A 26377-nucleotide genomic window follows, 5' to 3' on the forward strand; every position below is an offset into this window, starting at 1 on the left:
GTTTTTAATTGTTATCGAGATGGCTGTTTGAAAATAATTATGTAATGGTAACTAACAAATAAGACATCAAGATCAAACAATAAACCAAAATGATATGTTTAAGCAGCTAATAAAACGATTTATTTAAAAGCAAAAAGAACAATTAACACTTTAAATTTTCAAAAATCTTTGCATCATGCCATACATTTTAGGTAATCAGCCAACTCATTCTCATGTTCTTTTGAAATATAACAGTTCCTACATGGGTTGCTTTTGCTGGATTTTTTAACTTCATTAAGGGAAAGTGTAAAGTTAAGTAAGGTATGCCAACAGCTTTCACACTGAAATTTTAATCATTAAAAGAAATTCAATAATTTTGTTTTCTAGAAGCTTAGTATCCTTTTTAGGCTTATAATTTCTCACCATATTTATACTAGGCTAATTTATAAACTTAAAAATTATTCTAACAATTATACTAGGCTAATTTATAAACTTAAAAATGATTCTAACGATGTACACACATAAAATTAAGATAGAAGCAAGGTAAGACAAACCAGAAATGGTGCAAATCAGAATACAGTCTTCGTCTTGTATACAGTTAAAAACAAATTTTGTTCAAAACATTAATTCCACTTAATAAATATGAACTGTTATTTAAGAAAAGACAATTAGCTATTTATAAGCTATTTTATATACTATTTATAAGAAGAAATTACAATGATCAGGAATTATCCCAGTGATCAATAATTACCCCATGGGGGGCAACATTTGATATAGTTTCCTATAATTAAATATAATGCTTACAGTAGATGTGAAATAAACAAAAACTTACACTATTTTTATATCAAAGAAAAAGAAAGTAACTCAAAATATTTATTATTAAGAGAAGGAGGGGATCTTTGCAGAAATGTGCACATTTTGAAACCCATCTTTAAAATGGAAAATACAGAAAGCAGTTTAAAAGATACTTATTTTGTTAGATTAAACAAAAAACTATAATTAAGTAAATGTAGTTATACTTTAGTAAAATGTACAAGCATTCTTGTCCATGTCTCAAATTTAAAAAAAAAAATTTTTTTTTTAAATTTTAAACATGGACAAGAATGCTTGTACATTTTACTGAAGTATAACTACATTTACTTAATTATAGTTTTTTGTTTAATCTAACAAAATAAGTATCTTTTAAACTGCTTTCTGTATTTTCNTTTTGTGCAAAATTTTTCTGCACATGCATTTGAATATAAATTTCTGAGATTTTAAATCTGTTATTTTACCTTAATTTTAATTAAAAAATATTTTAAAACCTGCTGATTACCTATAGCATAATTAAATTTCAATATTATGCATGGCAACTGTTGGTAGTTTTGAAGTTTATATATTTTATTGGCAAACTTCAGTTTTTGTCTGTTTAAACCAGTATTATACCCTTGTCATGTCAAAAACCACTTTTTGACGTCAAAAACCCAACCCTGAGAGAGAGGCAACATATCTAGCTACGAAGCTCTATGCTCCAATTTGGAGTGAAAAGGAATCTGTCATATGTTTATGCTATTGCATATCAATGATACAGCTAAGTGAGGAACTATATAAGTTTATTTTAATGCTGAATAGAATGAGACGAATCATGAAAAGATTAAACCAATAGTTTAGAAGTTATAAAGGTTTTATACGCAAAAAAGTACTATTTTGCTTATTTATGCATCTGCCACTGTAAACTAAACAAGTGAGACAAATAATTGAATGAGACTAAACACGAGCGAATAGAACGAAAAGTTTATAAGTTGCAATAAGTTTCATGTAAAAAAAAAGGGCTACTATTGAGATAACCTAGAACAGTTTTTACTTGGCTATCTGAACATTTGAAGTACATTTTCTGTTGAATAAATCAGAAGTTGCAAGAGTTCTAATGTACAACAGGGCTGTTGAGTTCAATGAAACATAACAGGAATCGATAAGATAAATAGTTACAAATAATATACGATATATGATATATATATATATATATGATGATATATATATAAGTTAAATATAATTTTTTTAAGTAAAATCAAAATAAACTGCCAAAGTGGTTTTATGGTAATGATGAAACACAAAATAAGAAATTTTAAAATTTTATGAAGAAAAAGAGCTAAAATGTTTGCATTTTTCTGAAGATGTACATAATTTAAATGCATTGAAAAATTTTAATGTGAAATAAAGATTATTTTAAAATGAAAGTCACATGATAGAACTAACCACTTAACGACTTAAATTTATTCATTTTATTGATTTTTACGATCAATTGAAACTAATATTCTATTGATTTATAAGTTCATTTAAAAATCGGTGTTTTGGTTTCATACTTCTTTCAGCGGACAAAACGAAAATAAACATGCGTGATCAATTTATAAGAATCAAGGTGACAGTTAAATAGAAATCACAAAAATTTGTGAATTTTTTTAAATTGATTATATTATTAGGACGAAAATTGATCTCTTAAATCTTTATAATAAGTAGTGATTTCAATTTAACGTTTTTCTTTTTACAAATTGTCAATATAATTTTAATATTTAATTTTTCAAGAAAATATTAACAACTTTTACTTCTATCTATTTTGTTGATATTCTTTGATTCTTTTCAGAAATTTCACTACTGAAGTAAAAGAATAAGTATAAATATTATATTGAAAAAAAATTCTTTATATTTCATTAGTTAAATATTCATATTATTATTATTTAAGGTATAATCAGTAATGGCTTCAATGGAAGTTGACGATGATATTGACAGTGAAGCAACTGAAATGCCGTCTGCAGCAAGTTCGTCTGGAGGGGGGAAAAAGCGTTTTGAAGTTAAAAAAGTAATTATTAATGCATATAGAATTTTATTTATTTCATTTTAGTTAACATAAGATATTTTGATTATCTTTTAAAAACTTCATCAAGTTTTCATGTTTATTCCAGTTTGTATGCTTCATTTTAAAAACTTCACACTAAATCCCCTTTTCAAATAATAATAGCTTATTAACGTATGATTGATATCTTGGCTATAGGTAACACACTTAGCACCTTTAGAAATGATTTAAATGTATATCACTTTAATGTGAAATTCTTCGATTTATTAAAGTTTCCTTTTTATCAAGGATATCGTGATCATTGTTTAACATTAATGAGCAACGGTCATTAATTATATTTATAATAACAAAATCTAGTATTAATCTTGTTACTATAAATTTAATTCTCGTTTTAACGAGAAAAGAACTGTTAACGTTTCTTAGAAGCACTCAATTTTTTGCAATTGTGACGAATTTCTTCTTACTATTTCTCCAAATAAGTGTCAAAAAATACCTTTGCTCTCTTTCTTTTCTTCACCCTCTAAAATTTCTTCTAAATTGTATCTAGGGCTTGCAAAAAATAACTTTTTTACCTTAAAGCTTTTGACTGAGGATTTTTTTCAAGATTATATATTCCATCAATAGAGAATTAATCAGGCAATTGATATGAAGGAAAAGGTTGTGCAACTACCTGGTTCTCTACTATTCATTAAGTTTTGGCAACCAGTTTAGAGGAGTACTGGTCAAGAGCCATTATGCTTTTGGTGAAAAATTAATATGTTTTTAATTGTTATCGAGATGTGAATCTATATTATTTTGATATATGAAGAAAATTTAATATTTATTAAAAAAATTAATCTTTTTTAACAGTGTAATTGTGATATTTATATTATACTTTGTATTTTTATTTCATGTTCCCCCATAATTATTACACCTGCCAAATAATTTTTTGTTATCAAATTTTGTTTTAACAATAAAATTTTGTATTTATAATTCACTTTTGTATTTTTTTTTTTTTTAGTGGAATGCTGTTGCACTTTGGGCTTGGGGTGAGTGCAATAAATATAATAAATCAAAAACCAATTCTATAATGTTTGATTTTATCATGTAATTTTTAAAAAAAAGTTATAAAATTATGTAAGTTATTTATACAACTATAGTTCAACTTATGGGATATAGTTCAACTTATGGGAAAATAACAATATTTGTAAAAATTTTCTTTAACACTTTTCATTTTTGTGAACATGAGATTTCTATCATTTCGCCAGTTTTAATGCACTTAAATCTTCCTCTTTTTTTCTTGTTAAAAATTTTTAGGTTCAATATTCGTCATAATTCACTTTTAATATTTTGCAATTTTTACAGTAGAGTTAATATCATTAAAATTATAAACAAATATTTGATTACTATAAACTCTGGATTATCTAGTTAGCTGATTACACATTAGTTCTAGGAAAAAATTGTATGTGTCTTGCAATTTATAAATACCATTATTTGTATTTTTAAAAATAATACTCCACTCCCCACAATATCTGCACAAGTTATTGTTCCACAATATTCAATCTGTATAAATCTGTCTTGTGGTATTCTGTCTGAGGGAGATACTATCTCATAATATTTTATTCGTGTAAACAAAGAGAAAAGAATGAATTTATATTGAAAAAAAATTTCACTATGACATTATATTGTGCTAATGAGATTCTGTCTCACAATATTTTGTCCCCATGTGATTTTATCACTTCATGTTTTTATCTGATGTCTAAATAATTTTCTTTTTTGTGTTTTTGAGGATGGCAATTTAATTTGTATTAAAAAGTGCTAGTTAAAGGTAAGATGGCTTTCTAAGCTTATCATCCTAAGTGAACAATTTTAGTTGTGTTTAGTTCAAAAAATATTTACAGGTGACAATTTTGTTTTACCAGTTTGTAAGGTTCTTACACAATTGGTTGGTTTATTAAGTTAACATTCATTTCCAGAAATAATAAAAAATTTACTGTATGTTGCAATCTATGACCTGCAAGCTAAAAGTAGCTCTCAAATTTTATACTGAGCTTTCCACAAGACATCAATTTCTTACCTTTCACCTTAATTTTAAAGAACTGATCTTACAATGTTCATATCTAGTTATCTTTTCTTAGAATGGTCAATTTATGAATGTTTAGCTTATGTTCAAGCACCTTGCTTCAACTTTTTCAGGAGGAAAATATAGTAAATGTACTATTAAAAAAACTCATTCTTATCTAGAGTGAAGTGATTATTTTTTAAGTATTACCTATGTTAAGATTTTCAAGAAACACACCAAAAAAAATTAGGCTTTTTAGTTTTTCTAATTGAAGCTTTTTTTACGAAGCTGGTCATGCAGTGCCTAAAAATATACACTAGTAAATATTTTATTTTTATGTAAAACTAAATTAAAATTACTCTCTTGAATTATTTGCTTCAGTGAAAATTGTAATATTTAATGTAATAAAATATTGTCATATAAAGTGAATAGTTTTTAAAAATTACAATTTTTTTATCAGTTTTACAATTTACTAAAAGTCTAAACTCAGTGGCGCTGCAGCCCATAGGGTGCCAAGGACTACTGTACCCATCTCAGTTTTCTTGACCTTGGGCTCTGGGGTGCAGTTGCAGCTGTTCTGGTTGGAACCCCCTGTGTTTAGTCCCCAAGAATGCTTGGTACTCATTTTATCGACCTACTGAAGGGATGAAAGGCTGAGTCAACTTTGCTTGGTCCAAGGATCAAGCCCATGACCTGTGGCACGAGAACGTGAGGCGCTACCAGACGCCAATTGCAATTTAGTATTATGACATTTTTTTACTTAGAATTTTATTTAATTGAGAGCTACTTTTTGTAAAAAATTTTAATTTACAGTTATTAAATATGTATTTAAAAGTAGTAATTAGCTTATTTAGATTTCTTAAAACTTGCAATTTAGTTGGTGAAAAATGTAACATTATATTGATAATTGAAATATTGATTTTTCTAACATACGAGACCTTTAAAAGAGTTTGTCTCCTCCCTTTTTTCTTACATTAAGTTTTGATGTTCTTGCATTGATATTGTGTTTTTGATTCTAGATATTGTGGTCGATAACTGTGCTATCTGTAGAAATCACATTATGGATCTATGTAAGTTTTAATACTTCATCATGATTGTTATTATTGATATATACTTGTGTGGCTTATTTAAGTTTTTAAAATATACATCATTTGTAAGTATATTTACAGTACTACATTAAATATTTTTTTTTTTTTTAAATTACCAAAAAAGTTTAGTGAAAAAAATAAAATTAATATAACATTGTGTTCAATAATTTATATTTTATCCAACAGTCATCTACTAGCTGATATTTTTATTAGAAAAACCCCGGAAGAAAAACTAAAAATCTGATTACCTATTAGATGAAAAGATTCTGTGAAATAAACAATTAACAACATAAATAATTTATTTCTACGAGAACAATATTTTTGGGAAATACAAACATGTGTTGTGTGAAGCTAGTATTTAAATGCTCCTTTTTTTAAAATTTTGATGAATTTTGCTTGTTTTTATTTTGTATGCAAATCTTTTCAAAAACAATTTTACTGCAATTTTGACTGTTATTTTCTTTTATGTACAGTATGAGATCTTATATCCGGACGTCCGTTCACCGAAAGGGTCTCTTCCGAACACTTTAACAATTAAAATAAACATAAAAATTTTCCCCTCTTCAAAAAAAAAAAATAATAATTTTTTTACGCTTGCAACCTGTTAAAGAAAAGTATGCAGGGATAAGAATCTTGGGCTTTTCCTCTTCTTTATTATTTTTACCAGACTTTCAACTTTAATCCCATTTCCGCTGTAATGTGAAAAAACTATTCGATATTTCGAAACAAAATCCATTATTTCACTACACCACAAAAAAAAAAAATCCAGTATTTTTTTTCATGTCTTCATAAAAAGATTTTAACTGTCAAGAATCATAGACTCAATTACAAAGTGCACAAAAATTTAACATTTTGAAAAAATTCTGGGTTTGAAATTAAATTGTCACAACTAAAGCAGGTCATTGATTCGTTATTCGGAATTCGCTGATTGTAATAATATTATATTAAAAATGAAATATAAATTTTAAAAACTATGTGGCAATTCCAAACTGTTTAAAATGCGATCGACGAAACCATATGTACAAGTACATCAAAAGTAATTCTAAAAATGCGCAATTCGAATTTTTTCCTGTATTATAATGTAGCATTAAAAGCTATGAAAATGCATGGCAATAACTGACAAAAATGTGATCGTAAATCCACATGGGATTAATCATCAATAATTGAGTGCTAAATGTGCAATTCAAAATTTGCTGAAAAAGATAATATGGTATTAAAACAATGAGATTTTAAAAACCAAGTGAAAAAACTTTTTAATCACTTGCAAAGAAAAAAACCATTGTCAAAACCACTTGGATACACTGAGGAATCGTTGCTAATCGTGTGGATTGATGTATGATTACTGACTGAAATGCACAATTCAGAATTCGGGGTATATTATAATGGCATATTAAAATATAGATATTTTAAAAACCATTTGGAAATCTGTGGCAAAACTTGCTAAGATAGCACAACCAAGCAAACCACGTGTATAAATTGAATAATTTAAACAAGTACTTTGTTTTGTCAAATATCACATTGTTATTATTAGTTATATAAACGTGCATATAACTTTTCAGGTATTGAGTGTCAAGCTAATCAAGCATCTGCCACAAGTGAAGAATGCACAGTTGCTTGGGGTGTTTGCAATGTAAGTTGCTTCCAAATACAGTAATTTTAATTCTTTATTTTATTTCTGCTTTATTTCACTGGCAACATCAAGTTAAAAAATGAATGAATTTTTGAGCAAAATTATCTAAAAATGATGAGTTTTCAAAACTCATGTTTAATTTTGATGTTTAAAACATTAATAACTGAATGAAAAAATTATTCTACAATGTTGTATGAAATTGCAAAGTTAAATCCAACATATAGTAAATTTTAATGTTGAGTTCACTAATATTTTATTTGAATTACAAAGCTTTAAAAATTATTTAAAACGTGTGAAACAGAATAAGTTAAGTTTTTAAGTTATTGATACTTATACAAGTAGTAAAAGATTTTAAACTGCAAATATTTTTTTTTCATTTGACTACTAAGTATTGATGGAAATTTATCTGATGAGCCAATGTTTATGTTCAAAGTTATTGTTTTTGAGACACTAGTTAGTTTTCTGTGATACTCCTACATTTCATTATATTTATGAAAATGTTATTGCAATTTTCAATGATGAAATGGATTGGTATAAATATTGATAATTTTCTTTGTTAAAATAAATTTACTTAATTTGTAAAATTTAGTAATTATTTAAAGTCTAACTATTCTAATAAGTCTAATTAATTAAAGTATTTAAAAAAATTTTACAAGCATTGGTATAAATTAATTCTCTAAATCTTGATAAGTTTTCATTCATATTTATATTTTTCAATTTAATTTATTGAAAGTTTTTCATCATGTAATATTATAAAAGAATAGTCCATGATTTTATTAAGGTTAAAAATTTATAATTGTGCTCTGTGTATATAACACATATGGTTTACTTTTTCATTGGCATGTTGATAAATTGATTAGAAAATATATTCTAAAGGCAAAATAAAGTATTAATTTAGCTGTATTAATTTTATATTTACTACATCTTTGTTTTATTTTCATTATGTTAATTATTTCTACTCTTGCTGTTATAAAAATACTTTTGCTAAAATGTTAAAAATATATCTGATTCATTGTTGCTTTTTCAGCATGCCTTTCACTTTCATTGTATATCTCGGTGGTTAAAAACTAGACAAGTGTGTCCACTAGATAATCGTGAATGGGAATTTCAAAAGTAAATATATTTCTCTTTTTTTAAATTATTGATTTTCATATCAATGCTGTTGGTTATCTATATTTTTGTTTATCTTTTCTTTCAGGTATGGACATTAATAAGATGATGTTGCTTAGTGATCGTCATTTCCAAATTGTTCTGTCCAATTTGTTTCAAATCTATGTGTATCTATTCCATTAAAAATTTGTATAAAGTTTATTTGAGTTTAGTGTTTTATTTTTCAATTTCTATTTATTTTAAGCATTTTATATTTGCATTTTTGGTTTTTTAATGTATTAAATTAATATGAGTAAGAATATTTAATCGAACAATTTATTATTATTGAACTAAATATAACTTTTAAAATAAATATTTACTATGCTTTAAAAGCATTTTTCCTGTAAGAAATTTTTTTTTTAAAATCTATTCTCACACCACTAACTTAAACTCTTACAATTAATAATCTCACACAAGCAAATTTAATTCACACTATTAAATTTTTAAAAAAAAATCCTAAAATGATTAATTTTGAAAATTGGAAAAACATCTCTTATTTATGTTCTCAATTCATGAAGTAGAAAATTGATACATAAGCAAATAATTAAAATGTTATTCATTATAAAAAAAAATCTATCTTTATTTGATTAAGCAAAAATCTTTATTAGCAAAATATAAAGTGAGAACAATATAAATATTTTTCTCATTTGTACAAGTAGGTTTCAACACAAACACTTTAAATTTTGTAGAATGAACATGTATTTTAAATCTTTCATGAAATTTAGTTCTGATACAATAAAGTACTCTTTTATTGCAATGTAAGATTTAATGTGTTCTAACTACACAGTGATCGAAAAATGTTGGTAGCCAGTAAATATATTAGCAGTTCTCCCATTTCTAGTTTCTTGCCTTTGAAATTTCATGGAATATATCATACTTGGAATGCTTATTACAAAATAAATTAAATATTTACACATAAAATATTATAAAGCTTTTTAAGAGAAGTATAGAATAATAAAAATCTTTAGAATTTATAATATCTATGTGTAATTTCAAAGTAAATTATGTATTTTATCTAAGAATTTGTGGTTTCACGATAGCAGGTTTTTTTTTATTGTAAAATTCGGCAAAACTTTCGAATCTGTTGGCCCTGCAAAAATTCTGAAATCCTGAACTTAGCACAATAGTTACGCAGTTGCTGTGGATAAAAACAAATGTTCCTGCTTTTTACAAATTATTATGACATCATTATATTACATATTCCAAATTGCGCATTTGAATGATATTTTTTTTGTCGCACACGTTTGACATAAGCCAAGCTATTTCAACATGGCTTTCTCTAACCAATTATTCAGCAGCTATAGATTTCTACATTATTTTTAAAACTAAACTATTACTCAGAAATCTCAATTTTTGCATATGAGAAATCAAAGTTTTTTGCAGTGAGTTCTATGGATTTCAACATAATTTTTTAAAATTCCTATTTTTATTAACTTGATATATCAAACAGGGAATCAGAAATCAATTGTGAAAAGATAAGAAAGAAAATAGGATTTTTTCTCCAAAAATTGTTGCAAAAACAGGGGGAAAATATCATTCAAGGCTAAATTTTCTGAAAATAATAAAATATAAAAATTGCCAGCTCTTAATTAAAAAGATAAGCATATACGTTGCCACTCAAAATTCACTAATCGTCAATGGTGAGCATATATATATATGCCTTTAACTAAATTTTACAATTAAAAACTATCAAATTTCTTTTATTACTAACTTTTCCCTGAAAGTTTTGTATTGAGGTATAAAAAAAAATATGCACAATGAACAAGTCAAAATTTCATTTTGTGACATATTAACGTTAACCGAGCATAAAACAAAATTTTTTTTTCCCCTTTATGATGGCCACATCTTTGTTCTGAATATAAACAAAAACCAGTTCTGAAATGTGCAAAAAGGTTTCCTTTTCTTACACATACAAGCAAAACAGGTCCTATTACTTAACAAGCAGAGCTTCTTAAGTAATAGGACCTGTTAAACCACTTTCCTAGTTTCAGAGATCACCTGACTTATAAGGCGAACATCAGCATTCAAACTGAAAAATTTAAGAGGCGCCGTCCCATATGCGTTGTGTATTATTACTAAGGCCAATGCTTATACCTACAAGTAATACAATATAGAGTTGTGTAATAACATCAGAGGCAGTTGTAGCTTTTTATTAATAAATCCATCACAAGTTTATTTTGTCATATTTATGAAGGCAATTTGTAATATTTAAAAAAAAAAATTTGATTAGCAAATAAAATTTATACTTTTTGTGAATAAAATTTTAAAATGCTGCATATTCTTCATTCTAGTAATTGTCTTAACTTCCTAAAGACTTCTATTTTGCTAAGTTAATTTTAGCTATACTCGAAAATTTTTTATTCCAAATCTTAAAATTCTTTTAAAAAAACTTAACATTTGCACACTTACAAGCTTTAGTTAGTTATATTGTAGTTACTAATGCTTTTTGCAGCTTTGGGAAATATTTTACTACTTTTATGAACTATATACATCCTTCTCTACCATACACATCTAATGTTTATAATGTTATTGCTTATGTACTTGAATTTTAAATATTATTTAGAGATAAAAATGTTAGGCTTTTAAATAATCCTAAAGTACCATTTATGTCCTGACCTGATTAAAATAGAATTTTGAATTTCAAAAGATCAATGAATGCCTATCAGAAAACATCTCTTAATTTTTAAATGTAACATTTACTACCTTTGATAATACAATAAAATATCATCTGATATAATTAAACAAATTCATGATATATATAATGTATGAATTTGCATGATTTTCCATCTTGTAAGTTTTCGAACATTTTGCATTCAGGATGGTTTTTAGCACAGGTATGGCATGCATGCCAGGGATAGTATTCAAAGAAATTTTGTTAGCACTTACAAAAAGGAAAAGCTATGACAATTTTGTCATTGTTTCTAGAAAGAAATGTTTCCAGTACGATAATTTAAAAGTTCAGTTTTCATTATGCTTTATTTATCCCTCCTTAAAACCACACTGATCTCTACCAATAGTATCCGTATAACAGATAGTTTTGCCAATGATAAAAATTTAAACTTATAAAGCTGAAATCAACCATGCAATTTCATATAACATCTTTTCTTGGGTATGCTTATGAATTTGTGTATTTAAAAGTTAACTCTACCATACAAAAAGTATGTTGCTGAAAGTCTTTAAATATGGAGCAGGCATAAAATATTCCTCATTTATTATTTAAAAACGAAAAATGTTAATAAAATAATTTGAAATTAGCTTTAATTTTATTTCAAACAAGATAATTGCCTTCTTTAATATGACAAAATTCTGTTATAATTTATTTCTATATGTTTAAAAATAAATATTTTCTAGGAACTAAAGCTGAACCAGGTCAATAATTTGAGTTCAATGAAGCCCCGTTTTCTGTACATAATTATTGTTTTCATTTTTGGCACAGTAACATAAAAAGGTTTGCCACTCCTTGTCAAGCTTAGTCTGTGACACACAAATCATACATTCACTTTCCCTGATTTCATATTATAATTAAAGGCATACTTTTTTTATATTTATATATTATTTCTTTCTTATATCTTTAAATTACAATCAGAACTTTTTAAGATTAGAAACAACACATAAAACATTAGAACATTTTTTCCCAGAGTATAAGAATTACTACAAACACTAGTTGTTACAGTGGAAATTTCCTATTATATTGCTCCTGTAACCTTCATAAGTCCTATTGTAGTCATAGATTTTGGTCTTTCGATCGGAAGGCCGAGAGCACGATCCCAGACCAATGAGGCCATTGTCCCCAGTGCTCGAGAAACTCCAAAAAGAACAGTATAGTACTGCATTTCAGACATACCATAATACTAAGAGAGAGAAACATAAATATAATTTGTAAGTAAACAAAATTTTATGCAGCCATAATAAAATAAGTAAAACAGGTATGTAGTAAGAAAAATAAGGTGAATAAAAGAAAAAAATTTATATGGTTCAAAAAGACAAAAAAAATGCATAAAATAACATTTTAACCTAATTTAAAATAATAATAAAGCTAAAATATATCTTTTATGAAATAATACACTTTAAATTATGGGTCAAAAATCTAGAAATGTTACATCCTTAATACAATTTTAAACTGATAAGTTATAAATACAAATATATATTAAATAATATTTTTAATACAAATATATATTAAAAAAATTCTTTCAAGGGTAAACTCCACTTTCATATGTTCAGAAAAGTCTTACTGATAAGAAGTGTGCAACTAAAATTTACTTAATTAAAATCACATAAAATTTTTTTATTACTTAATGAACTAATTATTTTATGGTTAAACATTTTATCTTCAACTTGGTACAATAACTTCACATATAATGAGAATGTATGTTATTTGTTTCATTAATTACATATAATTAAGTTTATACTTCATCTTGTGTTTAAATCATGTATATGACTTTAAAAAAAATTTTTTTTTTAAGTCTTGTTTTTTATCTTGATGCCCTGCTTTTCATGTTTTCAGAAAATCTCCTTTTCTAATATTTGAATTTTTGATCCAATATCTTTTTATTTGAATTGATAATGCATAATTCGATAATTCCTAGTTATGGATCATCTACTAATTATATATATATGGTTTAGGCATTTAGCCTTACGCACAGGATTCATTGTTTCAACCTCATTGGGAATTAAATCATTCTATAAAAAGGAAACTCAATTAAAAATTTCCCATTATCAAAATTTTATGGTGATGATCAACAATACAATAATAGAATTTTTAAATGATGAAAATTTAGATTCTAAACAAATTCTGGAATTAAAAATGATGTTTTATTCTTTTGTGAGAAAATTTGCATACATTACTCTAAAGTGGAGAAAATTATACTTTTTTAGTTAGCTGTTTGCCTTTTTAAAAGTATCATGGTATATGTAAATTGTTTCACAAAATATTCTAATTTTTATTAAAAATGTCTTGATTTTATTCATTGGCCCACTATGAAGTTTGCAAATTTGGTCCAAAGATACTTGTAAACAGAAATAATCTACAGTATAGAATTATGTTTGGAAATTATGCACTGAAATTTAATTGTACAATAAATTTTATCTTATTAACTTAAATTAATAAATTGTTAAATATTTTATCTTTTTTTAATAAGAATTTAACAGAAAATTAAAATTACATAACTTTATACGGCAAAGAAACTTTATATACATAGATAGCAACTTTCATTTAATAAACTTATTTTGAAGAAAGGGTGTTACCAGATGAGGAATCTTTATAAAATATTTTTACTGTAAAATATCTTTTGTTGAAAAATAACCTAAAGTATCAAAATTAAAGTATGATCTTCCCATAAATAAATTCTGTATTACAAAAAGATTCTTGATATTTTGAATCAAACAGCATAATTTTTTCTTATATTCAGTTAAGTAATTAAACATGTTTAATTAAAATTTTTGAATTATTAATGTTATCGAACTTAGAACATCAACCTTTTTCAATAAAAAATAATCAACAATAATAATAAAATACTTATATATATATAACTTTTGATTAAATATTACTAACTTTTAAGAGAACACCACTATGAGCATCAACATTAGGCCAGGGATTTTTGGTTTTTCCTTGCTCCAATAAAATATTTGGTACAATTTTGTACAGTTGAGAAACTAACTTAAATAATGGATCATGTGGTAAATGTTTCAAAGCAAATTCTCGTTGAACAATGTATCTGGGATCAGTTCTTCTCAACACTGCATGGCCATATCCAGGCACTACCTAAAATATATTTAGAGATTAAAAACAAACAAAAAAATTTTATCTCAAACATACTATTGTTTTTACATATTTAATATTTTCAATTGTATCATTAATACAAAGTAAAACTTTTCTATTCAAGATAATTATTTTATCTTTTTATAATTAAAAAGTCTAAATATGTGAAGTCTAAAAATATAAAGAATTGTCATAGTTAATTATTTAATTTTATCCACAACAAACATTATTGATTAAATGCACTATTTAATGGTGGAAGTGCAGATTCTGCTATTTCACATCTGAAAGTTAAAAAGAAAAAAAAAATTCTAACCTCATTTAATGACCACCTCTAAACAACGTTGGCCTATGATGAAACTAAAGATCTTTCATGGGATAAACTTTATGGTGAACCTCTGAACAACAATTTCTTAACTATGGTCACCTGCTGCTAGTCTGAATTTTATTTGACAACCTTTTTATTTCATTCTTGCAATAATTTCAATAGACCTTTACTAAATATATTTTCCTCATTGGTTGTTGCATTACGTACATTGTTAAAGAATTTTATCATAATATGAATCAGTTTTGTTGTAGATAAAATGAAGAGTAATAAATCAACCTAGCAGAATAGCAATGCTGATGGAGTTCTGCTCAAATAGTTAACTACTTGCTTTGCAGAAAGCTTAATGAATTTATTGGCATTATGAGTCTGGGGAAAAAGAAAATACTTCTTTTTTAAAGCTTTGAATGTAATTTTTAAATATGATAATAAATAAAAGGTACATAACCATACATTAATGAATTTTTGTTTGGAAATATACATTTTCATTCATTGAAATTTATTCATTTTTAATATGTTGATCAGCCAATTTGTTAATAATTAGGAATAGAGGCTATATCTCAACATGGGCCACATAGGCTTTGTTTAAAGGTTTTACTGTAGTTATGAGAATATCAACATCAATGTAGTTTTTTAAAAAATGAAATTGAACAAAAAGAATATTTATTACTGAGAATAAAAAAAAACAGAGCGAATGACAAATATGTCAAGCAGACATAAGTGATGTTTTCACTCTAATAAGTGATATTCACATAACTTTTAACCGCTTAACAGCGTCTTTTTTCTGGCGAATTGGGTTCAAAAATAAACATATTTTTGAGAAACAAATTTCTGTTAAAATTGATAATATAAACTCAAATCAAGAGTCAAAACTATTACAATTATTGATTTCATGAAATAATTTTCATTTAGAGCAAAAAAATTGCATTTTTACTTAAAGTTGGCTTTCCTACTAAGCTAGTGAAAACAAAATTCACGCCTTTTCCCGCGTAAAAGAAAAGCGCCAAAACCTTTTGCAATCATACCTCTACTGGACTACCAGAGCCATCTGTTAGAAACATTGTAAACTAAAGAAAGAAAAAATTTGGGCAAATCATTGCAATAGAGTAAAAAAATCAGTCGCACGAGCAGCGCTCTGGCAAAACAGGCAAGGCCCCTTTTCAAGTACCCGAACGGTGTTCGGTCAAAACTGGGAAGTGGTTAAACTAATTAAAGAAGGGAATGAATAGAAACAGTAAATTAAAACAACTAATACATTATTATTATTTAAAAACTTATAACTATATAACACTATACTTTTGGTTACATAAAGTATACCTAAAATTATACATTGGAAAGATGTTACTACTAAAAGCTGGAAATTGAACTAGATAATCTAGGTAATTTGCATTTACAATAACTAAATTTTACGCAAAAAGATTCATTGTTGTTGGATTGTTCTAAGAATTATGATTCATCCATAATAAATAGAAATTATAAATAAAATAATGTTTCGTATTAAAATGTGAAAAAGATCAGTAATCATCATATAGGAGAGAGGACACATTAAACTCTTTTACAAATTTTGACAGCTTTTCAAGTTGCGAAAATATGTTGAAATAAAAGTGGGTTTATTAAATATTTTAAAGGCAATTACATCTACATTAATCAATTTTTATAAAAAAAAAAATAAGAGGTTTGCAGAAATTTGATTTTTTAGAGTTGCTTAAAAACTTTTCAAAAACATAAATTTTACTATGTGCGAATTTAAATTGCTTATACTCTGAAATTTATAAAATTGGCATAATTATTTTGCTCATATCTGGATGGTATATTTGCTCACTAGTGCAAAATCTGCCAATTTAAGCAAGGGAAAAAAACATGACGTATGTCGAAAAATTAAGTTTTTTTTTTTTTTGTAAAAAGAAAGATTACAAATATCTTTTTTTTTTCATTCAATTTTTACAAAAAATATCACAGATTCGGAACTACAATCTTATAGAAAGATGTCCTTCTGCCACAGTTTAACAGTACAAATTTAAACAATACATGACCAACAGAATTTTTAAATATGTATCGCAAAAAATGGAATAAACCAATGTTACAACATGCAATTTTAAAGCACCTGGCCATTTTTTAAGGTATTCCATATGAACTCTCGAACTCTATCTTCATTATAATCATCTTCAAGCTGTTCCTGAAGCTTTGTTAACCAAACAAGAACTTCCTAAAAAACATTTTAAAAAAATATGTTAGAACTAAAAATTATTTATTTGTGAAACAATTAAAATTTACTTAAAAATTACCAACATAATTTACAATAGCGAGTATAAAAACAAAAAATATATAATACTTAGTTAACTAACACATGAATGTTTAACTGATTTTAAACAATAAAAAAAATTCTAAAACTGGACAGAATCTTGAAAACTTCTGGTGTATCATTTTGTTTATGTTATGTTTACAAAACTATGTTTTAACAGACTTGATATTTTAGATTTTATGATTAAAATTGTATTTAAGTCTATAATTAATTTTACTATTCATAAGATTTTTCTGTATTTTATAAATTCTAAAAGGTCATAAGCCATAAATTAATTTAAGTCAATTAATAACACAACATATAAAGTGTAAGGATTTACATCTTTCAACTGAAGTTAAATGTATTTACAATTTGAATGGTAAATAGTACAAGTCATATTAAACAGCACAATAGCAATATAGGATGGAGTGTTTTTTTTTTAACTTAGATGTAAAAATAAATTGGAAGCAGTAACACAGAGGTCTTAATATGAGTTTTAACAATTAGCACTACCAGTGTTTTGCTTTATACAGTTATAAAGATATAATAAAACCTCCCTATAATGATGACATAAGAACATAAAAAAGTATTGTTGTACATAGGTTACTATTACTGACAGTTTAAACATTCATGTAATGTATAATTAGTATAAAGAGAGCATTCAACACACATCAACATTGTTATTGTGTTAGTTGATTTTTTTATAAGTAGATATTTTCAACTTATAATTAAATTAAAATATTATTAAACTATAATAGTTTTTATTATTTTTTTTAAAATTTGTACTAAACTACTATAAATATTAAAAAGTGTGTAAAAAGAAGTAAGCATAGTTGAATCAGTTAAATCAATAAATTACATCCTATTCCTGAAACAGTTATAGAGTGATTTAAGTGTTGTAATTTTATACAGCTATACATCGCTCAAGCTCCGATCATTTCCAAGTTTGAAAGATGTAATGAAGTTAATGATTTCAAATCTTTAACTATTAAAAACTTAAGTACCAATGATAAGTTTACAGAGAGACAGTGGCCGGCAACTTCATTTTAAATGTGAACTTTTAAAATAACAATGAGCTAATTATGAGAAAATGTTTTTTCGAATTGGAACTCAAACATTTAATACAGTTACAGGGATAATAACTGTAAAAAAAGCATATTTCATAAACTAAAGTGTTATAATAAATATTACTGATAAGTTTTCAGCACTTTATTATTTTAAGAACAACGAAATTATTCCACAAAATATTTAACTTGTCTTTCCAGTGCTATCCTGTTTTTTATCTTCATTTTTCATACAAACATATCAATTTATAAGTTATAAAAGTAACCGTAACACTTTACTTGATTGGCTAAACCATGTAAAGGTCCAGCTAAGCCATTGATTCCTGCAGAAAATGATAAGTATGGATCCGACAATGCACTTCCTACTAAATGACAAGCATGAGCACTCACATTCCCACCTTCATGGTCACTAAAAATAAATTAAAAAAGATAATTTGATTAAAATCCATGTTTAATTTCAGTTTACTGTTTTTGCCTCTAAATTCTCTTTTGAAAACTTATTACCCATACATTAATCAAACAAGGTTGTTAAGGAGTGAGTATCCATCTCTGTTAGCGACTCGAAACCCAATCAACTTCAGATGATGGATGCCAGCCTGTCGAGGAAAAAAAGATGGCTAGTGCACAATGCTGGCCACATTGCCACCACCATGCCGTTGGTCAGAAAATTTTATATCTTTAGTCTCCATAACTCTCAACAGACTGTTGTAAGAAAGCTTTACTATTATTTTACTCAAGTGAAACAACCTTAAAAACTACCTCAGAAAAGAAATACACATTCCACACGAAGAATAAAATGAATGCTAAAAAGGTTTTTTTTTTTACTTAAATGAGCTACAAATTGATAGGAGATATTCGGTCATTTTTATTTGCACTAAACTGCTTATTTGGAAAACTTTAGAATTCAATGGGAAGCCACATCAGGACCCAATTCAATGGGCAACATTTGAATTATTGAAGTAATTTTTAATATGTGAGTAGAGTTAAACAGAAGCATTAATATATCTCCCTCATTCAACGCATATAACAATATTTTGAAAACATTAACATTGTTTACCTGTGAATTGTAAGATAAAGCCTCATTAGTTCAGTGAAGTCAACATTGTCATAGCCAAGCATAGATGTAAAATTATATGACCAATCCTTTTCCATATCAATAGGACATATAGGAGAGGCATCTCTGAACATATTTTTATAAATTATTGCAGCAATAGTTGGTAATTTTGCAATCATTTCCATAGCATCATCAAAAACATACTAGAAAAAAAAACAGGAGTCAACAAAAACTTTATATAAAACATAGATCATACTCAATTAGCAAAAATAATGTATTTTCAAAGTAATAATAATTTGACATAATCTGTATTGTTTCTTCTTTTTATAAAATTTTTTTGCATTGTTCTAATTCTTATGTGCACAAATAAGAAGTTTGAAAGAAATGTAATTTTTTTTTTTTACATAAATTTAAACCAAATCTTAAAACCAAAATTACAATATTTTCTCCAATTTGTACTCAATGAAATACTAAACAGCACACTGCTACAGCAACATTTTAATTTTAAAAAAATGAATACTACATACTATATTTAGAACATGAGTAACATATTGCATATCGAACATGGCTTATAAATTGAATTACATCAAACTAAATCTTTTAATTTTTTTTAATGCTAAGGTGGGCTAATTAGCTATACACTATCTGGCTGTCCAATATTGATGCAAAATACTGAAAGGATAAGTTTTTTCTATGTCAACTTCAATTGATTCGGAGCAAACAAGATGATTACCATTCATAGAACCATCCCCAAACAGAGTTATTACACTGATATTACAAAAGTTATTACACCAATTTGATTGTAATGCTGCTGGAGGTAATTATGGGCTGTCAACATATGAGAACAAGTGACGCCAGTCTCTCTTGGTAAATTAAGAGGAATCCTGTTTATATCTCCTAAAAGACACCTCAACTTTCTTGGGTAAAATATCAGTATACCCTTATATCAAATTGTTAACAATTATATCAAATTATGAATAATATAACATACACTGTTAAAAAAATAGACAGTTAAGTTCTTAAAAAATACTTAGGTTTTAATGTCCATTTATTGCATATTCAGGCAATAATATTATTTCATTTTTATTTTCGCCAATAAATACAAATTAAGCATACATGATTAATCTAGACAGCCCTAAAAGAATTTTTTTAAATATTTTGACCTTCGAGCAGAATAAAACACTTCAATAATTTTCTTATAATATTAATGTAATATAGTGTATTAATTTATATTCATACTGCAAAATACATATTTCCAGATTTAGTAGAAGAAAGCTTAAATTTTAAGATTTTGCTCAGGTTTTAGCCTCTTTTGAAAATGACTTGTCTATCTTCATAGAATAAAACAGAAGGGAATTTTGCCAAAAGTTGCATTTAACTGCAAAAAAAAAAAATTTGATTCTCTAACAAAAGTATAGCGCATATAATATTTAGACTAAATTTTATTTAATTTTTTTCACTGGCTGTCAAGTAAATACAATGATTTGTGAAGATATTAATTATTTTCATTGCATAAAATTGTTAACTATATTTATGGGACAATGGACAAGCACTGAGCTGTAAGCCTGATTGATTAGGGCTCTATATAATTGGGTAGCATGAAGCCCACCAAACTTCAAAATGATAAGTATCAACTTGTTTGAGAAATAAAGACTGCTGATGTGCAACACTGGCTTCATTACCATGAAATAGTAAAATAGAAGAAAAATATATGTTTTCAATTTTTTTTTTTAAATTTTACACAAATTAGTATTTATCGGTAAGAATTAACTGTTACATAAATTATTAACAGAGTGCAGATAAAGAAAAAACATTATTACATTATATTGCTTAGCAGAGCAAAATATTACTTGTATAATAATATTACTTGTACAATACTTCGAAATAAAAGTTAATTTTGGTCATTGGAGATCTCATAGAACAACTTCAAGAGAAATTCAAATTTTCGCTACAACAATCATGAGATATCTTAATTTAAGCTAACATAACATTAATAATACATTATTATGAGAAATATAATTTAATTTAAATGTTTAAATCTGTTTAATAATATTTGACTTATGATGTAAGATTTCTCAGATATGTAATTGCAGAAACTATCTGAAATTCTTTTTATGATACGTATTTTTTTTTCATACTTATTTTTTTCTTTTTATCCATAGATATATAAAATTTAAAGAGAGAAATTTTTATTTAACAAATTTTTTTTCATCAACACACAAAAAATATGTATATTGAAAAAAATTACATATTCCTCCTTTTTCGAAGTTTACAAGTCTTAAAAAAAATTTAAAAAACAATGAAATCTAGGGCAATAACTGAAAAATTATTGATGAAAAAACATGTATTTACGACGAAATTACACAGATTGGGAGCATAAAAAAAAGTTCATTAGATGTATGTTTGGAGAATCACGTGTTGTAATAAATAATATCGCATTTAAAAAAATTGAAATTTGAAGAAATATGCAAAAATTAATAGATACAACTACCGAAAAACTTAGTTAAAAAAATTGATAAAATAATCGCCTCAAATAGAATTATTCAGGTGCGCAATTTGAATTTTCAGGAAAAAATANTATTAAAAATAATTCTATTAATAAAAATAAGCTTAAGTAATGAAGGATATTTTAAAAAGATAGGAAATACATATGTAATGCCAAATTGTGGCATCACAATAAATAATAATGTATTTTGCTATTGATATAATAGCAATACAATTCTTAAATATAGGTAAGCAATGATAATAATACCTCCCAATAGGTTGACTTTGGCACACCTTCTGAATAAGCTCGTGCAAATTTACTCTCTGTTTGGGAAGCAAGAATAGCAGAACTAAACTGCGACATTGGGTGCATATGAGAGGGGAAATTATTAAGCATTGTAACCACATGAGGTGGAAGGTCTGCCATACTTGCCCACTGCTTTGAAATTGCTTGAACCTGGTTAAATATAAATAAAAAAATATTAATATATCGTATATAAAGTTTAAAAGCAATTTCATTACATAACTATCTAATTCATTTAAAATTATGCCATATTAATAATTATGTAATTAAAATGCCTGTTAAATAAGTAATAATGCATAGATACTACATTATTGTACAAAATATTCCCAAAACATTTTAATAATGCATATGAGATAGAAAAATTTTATAAAACTGCTTAATAACAAGAACTATAAGTCTGTAGAAACTAGAGTTGGAGAATTTTAGACAAGTGACAGTTTTTGACATTTATAGACTTGGATTAAACTGAAAACCTTTAATTAAATATTTATGATCAGATATGAAAAACATTAACTACATAAACATTTTAATTTCATTTATAACAAAATTAGTTTCATTATTAATTTAATTTAATGGGATTTAAACATTTATACCATAAAGCTGCTTACACCTTCCTCTCTTTTACCTTTTTTAATACCCAGATATCTCCTAAAATTTTAAAGGTTTTAAATGTCTTTTACACAGTTTAAACCAGTTTTTGGCACTTGACAAGTCAAAAACAGTTTGTGACACTTGTTAAGTCAAACACCAATTTCTGGCATCAAAGTCAATCCTGATTGGAACCAAATAGTTCTTTAAAATAAATAAGTGCTTTTTAATAGTTAGTATTCATAAAATAGACAACTTTTTAAATGATAGATGTCTTGTCATAATAATATTTCAATAAAACATAACAAGCAAAAACAAGTTCAAAAGATTGATAGTCATTAGAGTATCAACAGTGCTAAGACAAACAATGACTACCTAAATATCAAAAATAAATTTGCTTTCAGCACAGATAATAGTGCTTGCTTACACTAATAAAACAGCAATTTTTTTCAAAATTTATACATTTGTGCTTATTTTACAACTAGCTTAAAGAAAACTAACATTGTTTGGACAATGGTATTTAGAGTTAGTGATTGAAAAACTGTTTTGACATCGTAAGTGCATTAAAAAAATTAGAGCACAATTTGAATCTATGAAATTCAGTTAGAGGAAAATTTGAAAATAAAATTAAAGCTCCTATAATTCAAAGGGAAAAAAAGAAATACTTTAGATTTTTAGGTTTCTATTAATGAAATAAATACTTATAAAATAAAATCTATTTACAAACAATTCACTAGACCATAAAAATAGCAGTGAGATGTGTAAATTGTTTCTGATGACCTATAGTTATTATGTACTTACAACAAACATTTGCATTTAATAACTACATATTTAAAATATGAATAAAATTTTAATAAGTTACAGACTAAAAAATTGTTTTTCGAATGCAAAGCATTCATAATTTAAGATCTTGTATCTTGAAGTCAAACACAGACTAAACTGATAGTTTTGATATAAATTGTACTGTTTACTTAAAATTTTGAAAAAATTTATTTTAATTGCAAAAGAAAATATTTCAAACCTAAAATGACTTTTAGAATTCTGCCTCCTCCCCCCAAAAAAAAGTAAATAAATAAAATAAGAAGAAAAAATAGCAACAACAGTAATAAAAAATAACATACATAAACAAAAATTGAGCAATATTTTTTGTGATTTAAAGTATTATTTAATTAAGGATAATGATTAGATAATATCTGACAATTATTTTTCACATTGGTGAATCTATCTTGTTTACTCAAATTCAACTTATGTCATTCTAATTTACTTTATCTTGTAAATTTTATTTCTACTTTTAGCTGGATGAAGGATTATCTACAAGATGATCGAATTATTATAAACTTAAGTATTATGAAACAAAGAAATATTCTTTAAAAATTTCTTAGTTATAAATGTTTAGTCTAATTGTTATCTGATTATTCAACAAAGCACAACAACAAATTGTGTAGTTTCAATATATTTGTGAATAGTCACAAATATGTTCACTCTGTTTGACAAATTATGCATATTTATTCTTCACCTGCTCTAAAGTAGGAATATCTTCTGTGCATAGTAACCAGAATAATCCTTCAGGGAGAGGCTGTTCTCCATTTTTAGCCTTTGGAAGAAGCTTTTTTATCTGTGGAATGGTGAAGTCACGGAATTCAATTCCATCTTCTGGATCAAGATGAGATGTTTCTGTAACTAAGCTTTTCATGCCTCTCATTCCACCATAAACCTTAAAAACAATAAAGTAAATTAATAAAATAATAAATAAAACAAATAAAATAATAAATAAAATATACTAAATATTTTTAAAATTAACAAAGTTCCCTATAAAATAAACATTAATTTAAAAAAAATTCATGGATGATTACGGATACAACTTTTCAGTATTATAAAGAAGAAATATGTAGAATTCAACCTATTTTGGTAACCTTATTTTAGCAACAAAAATTACTAAGTCTATGCAAATATTTAATAATTGTCAGTGTGATGACACCTTTAAGTCAAATGCAATTGAAACCATAATACTCCAAAAATAAAAATTATTGTTACAGTAGTAAATTATAAGTCCTCTTTGGCTTTAATTACCTATAATTAGTACCAAAAAAGGATGCTATGTACACTTTATAACATTCCATTAAAATTTTTTAGATATAAAAATATCATTAAATAAACAATTTAAACCGTGGCAGCTTAAGGGATAGAGCCTCCCAATGAGGTGAACTGGGTTTGAATCCTAGTGATGACTGATCAATTCGAAATTCCGCACCTGACTTGCACCGCCCACAGTGCTGACATAAAATATTCTCAATGGTAAAAGGATCATGGGTTAGAGTCCCCTTGCCGCCTAGTGCACCAAGGGAGGTTTTTGTCGCCTTGTAATGCACGCAGGTTAGTTCCATCAAAAAAGAATATTCTATACGAAGGCAAAATTCTCTCAATACTTGATAAAGGTGTTCCCTTGTCTTCTAGATTGGGTTCAAAATTACAAGGCTACAAAGTTGAACATTGGTAGCTGTAATCTCTTAATTGGGTTAGTTGTTCACTGATGCTTATAAAATAAAATAAATAATTTAATAACATGAATGAGAATTTTAATTTCAAGATGAAAATATCTTTATGCTTACCTGATCAACAGTAATTTCTCCAATCACCTTACTGCCATAAACTTCCCGAAATTCTTTAACCTTTTTCTGATGTTCTATTATACATCTCGCCATAACCTCTTTTAGATCCTGTAATTACAAAATATCTAAATTCGTGAGAATTTCAATGGAAAAAATAAATAAATAAAAAAATAGGAAAAATATTACATTTTTAAGTATACTTTTGTATATGTATTCTTTTAAAATTTTTAACACATTTTAAAATTTAAAGAGAGCAAAGGTGAAATCAGGTGAATTTTTCTTTAATAACCAAAATAACAAACTTAATAAATATTATAAATATAATAAGGACTTAACACCAGTATAAAAGATTTTGAGAGAAAATTTTATACTCACTGTGGTATTTGTATAGTTTCTGGAGCATTTTCTCACACCAGGAAAAAGTCTCTAAAGAAAAAAAAAGTTTTAGTACAAAAATAATATTAGAATATGTAAACACAACAAATGTAATCATCAATTATAAATAAAATAAATATCCATCTCATTTATTGATGATTTTATAGGAATCCATGTTTACCATCAAATTTTTGGCATGTGAAAATTTATAAAACTGATTAAAAGCCATAATTAAAGACTACCAATAAAAAAAAATATACACAGAGAGGTGAGACTCCAGAAAGATATTCTAAAAAAAACCCACGCCAGCTGTTATCACAGAAAAATCATTCTCGTTCCACGACCATTTCACCGGGAGATTCTGATAAGAAAAAATAAGAATCTTATGAAATATCTCACTTTCAAGGCCCTAGTGTTTTGTGCATAGTTGCGACTTTGTTGATATTCCTTATCACCTTATCTTAGAATTTTTTATAATTAACTTACCAAAACAATTTTCTTTCGTAAACTCTATCTTGTTTAACTTCAACAGAAAGTACTAATTTTAAATTAAAATCATATTTTGCGCTAAAAATTTGAACGAATGGAACTAAGAGTAAAAAAAAATTAATAAATGAAAACAGAAACTATCTGCCAAGTTATTAACAAAATAAGAAAGACAAGCAGACTAAAAACTTGCACTTAATAAAAAGAATAAAGTATTTAAACGGTTTTATAACATAAAGATATCCAGCATATGCACAATCGACGAAGAAATTAGAACTTTTCAGTTTATTAAAGTTAAGCAGTTTAAAATGTTGAAAATTTTGTGATTGCTTTAA

At 26.0% G+C, this 26377-nt stretch overlaps 3 protein-coding genes across 6 annotated transcripts in view; 1 reads left to right on the top strand and 2 right to left on the bottom strand.

The window, feature by feature from the left end:
• The window catches only part of LOC107454091 (Cap methyltransferase 1), a 39952-nt gene extending 37582 nt beyond the window's left edge, over positions 1 to 2370 (bottom strand). Inside the window, exon 1 of one of the 2 annotated variants that reach the window (XM_043045612.2) lies at positions 2215 to 2370. In XM_043045612.2, the coding sequence (XP_042901546.1) occupies positions 2215 to 2239 (25 nt within the window). In that variant the 5' untranslated portion in view covers positions 2240 to 2370. The remainder of the gene's footprint in view (positions 1 to 2214) is intronic. The other variant, XM_043045611.1, reaches the window with a different exon arrangement.
• Positions 2371 to 2695: 325 nt separating this feature from the next.
• LOC107454093 (Regulator of cullins 1a) lies at positions 2696 to 8879 on the top strand (the record flags this gene model as incomplete). The annotated part of the gene is given in 6 exon segments (XM_016071150.3): positions 2696 to 2815; positions 3810 to 3837; positions 5870 to 5920; positions 7498 to 7568; positions 8596 to 8681; positions 8767 to 8879. Coding segments are annotated over 6 exon segments (354 nt in total). The 3' UTR covers positions 8780 to 8879.
• A 416-nt stretch (positions 8880 to 9295) lies between these two features.
• Positions 9296 to 25978, bottom strand: LOC107454084 (citrate synthase, mitochondrial). Of its 3 annotated transcripts, none has more exons than XM_043045613.2 (10): positions 25738 to 25920; positions 25557 to 25607; positions 25182 to 25289; positions 24089 to 24286; positions 21949 to 22137; positions 19200 to 19399; positions 18422 to 18551; positions 16902 to 17003; positions 14269 to 14478; positions 9296 to 12568 (listed from the first exon to the last, which is right to left on the bottom strand). In XM_043045613.2, the coding sequence occupies exons 1-10, from the start codon at positions 25783 to 25785 to the stop codon at positions 12404 to 12406; spliced, it is 1401 nt and encodes a 466-aa protein (XP_042901547.1). In that variant the 5' UTR covers positions 25786 to 25920; the 3' UTR covers positions 9296 to 12403. The 3 variants fall into 3 exon arrangements, with proteins under 3 accessions (XP_042901547.1, XP_071035032.1, XP_071035031.1); XM_071178931.1 differs by lacking the exon at positions 25738 to 25920 and adding an exon at positions 25956 to 25978 and having other exon boundaries at positions 10834 to 12568; XM_071178930.1 differs by having other exon boundaries at positions 10834 to 12568; positions 25861 to 25946.
• Between the last annotated feature and the right edge of the window lie 399 nt (positions 25979 to 26377).

Source organism: Parasteatoda tepidariorum, chromosome 3, assembly GCF_043381705.1.
Source record: "Parasteatoda tepidariorum isolate YZ-2023 chromosome 3, CAS_Ptep_4.0, whole genome shotgun sequence".
NCBI classification, from domain to species: Eukaryota; Metazoa; Arthropoda; class Arachnida; order Araneae; family Theridiidae; genus Parasteatoda; species Parasteatoda tepidariorum.

Coding starts and splice junctions, on each gene's coding strand:
- LOC107454084 (XM_043045613.2), bottom strand. CDS start 25,785: ATGGCTTTTAATCAGTTTTATAAATTTTCACATGCCAAAAATTTGATG. Junction 25,290..25,556: donor GAAACTATACAAATACCACA/GTGAGTATAAAA, acceptor TTGTAATTACAG/GATCTAAAAGAGGTTATGGC. Junction 14,479..16,901: donor ATACCTTAAAAAATGGCCAG/GTGCTTTAAAAT, acceptor AATATATTTTAG/GTAGTGCCTGGATATGGCCA.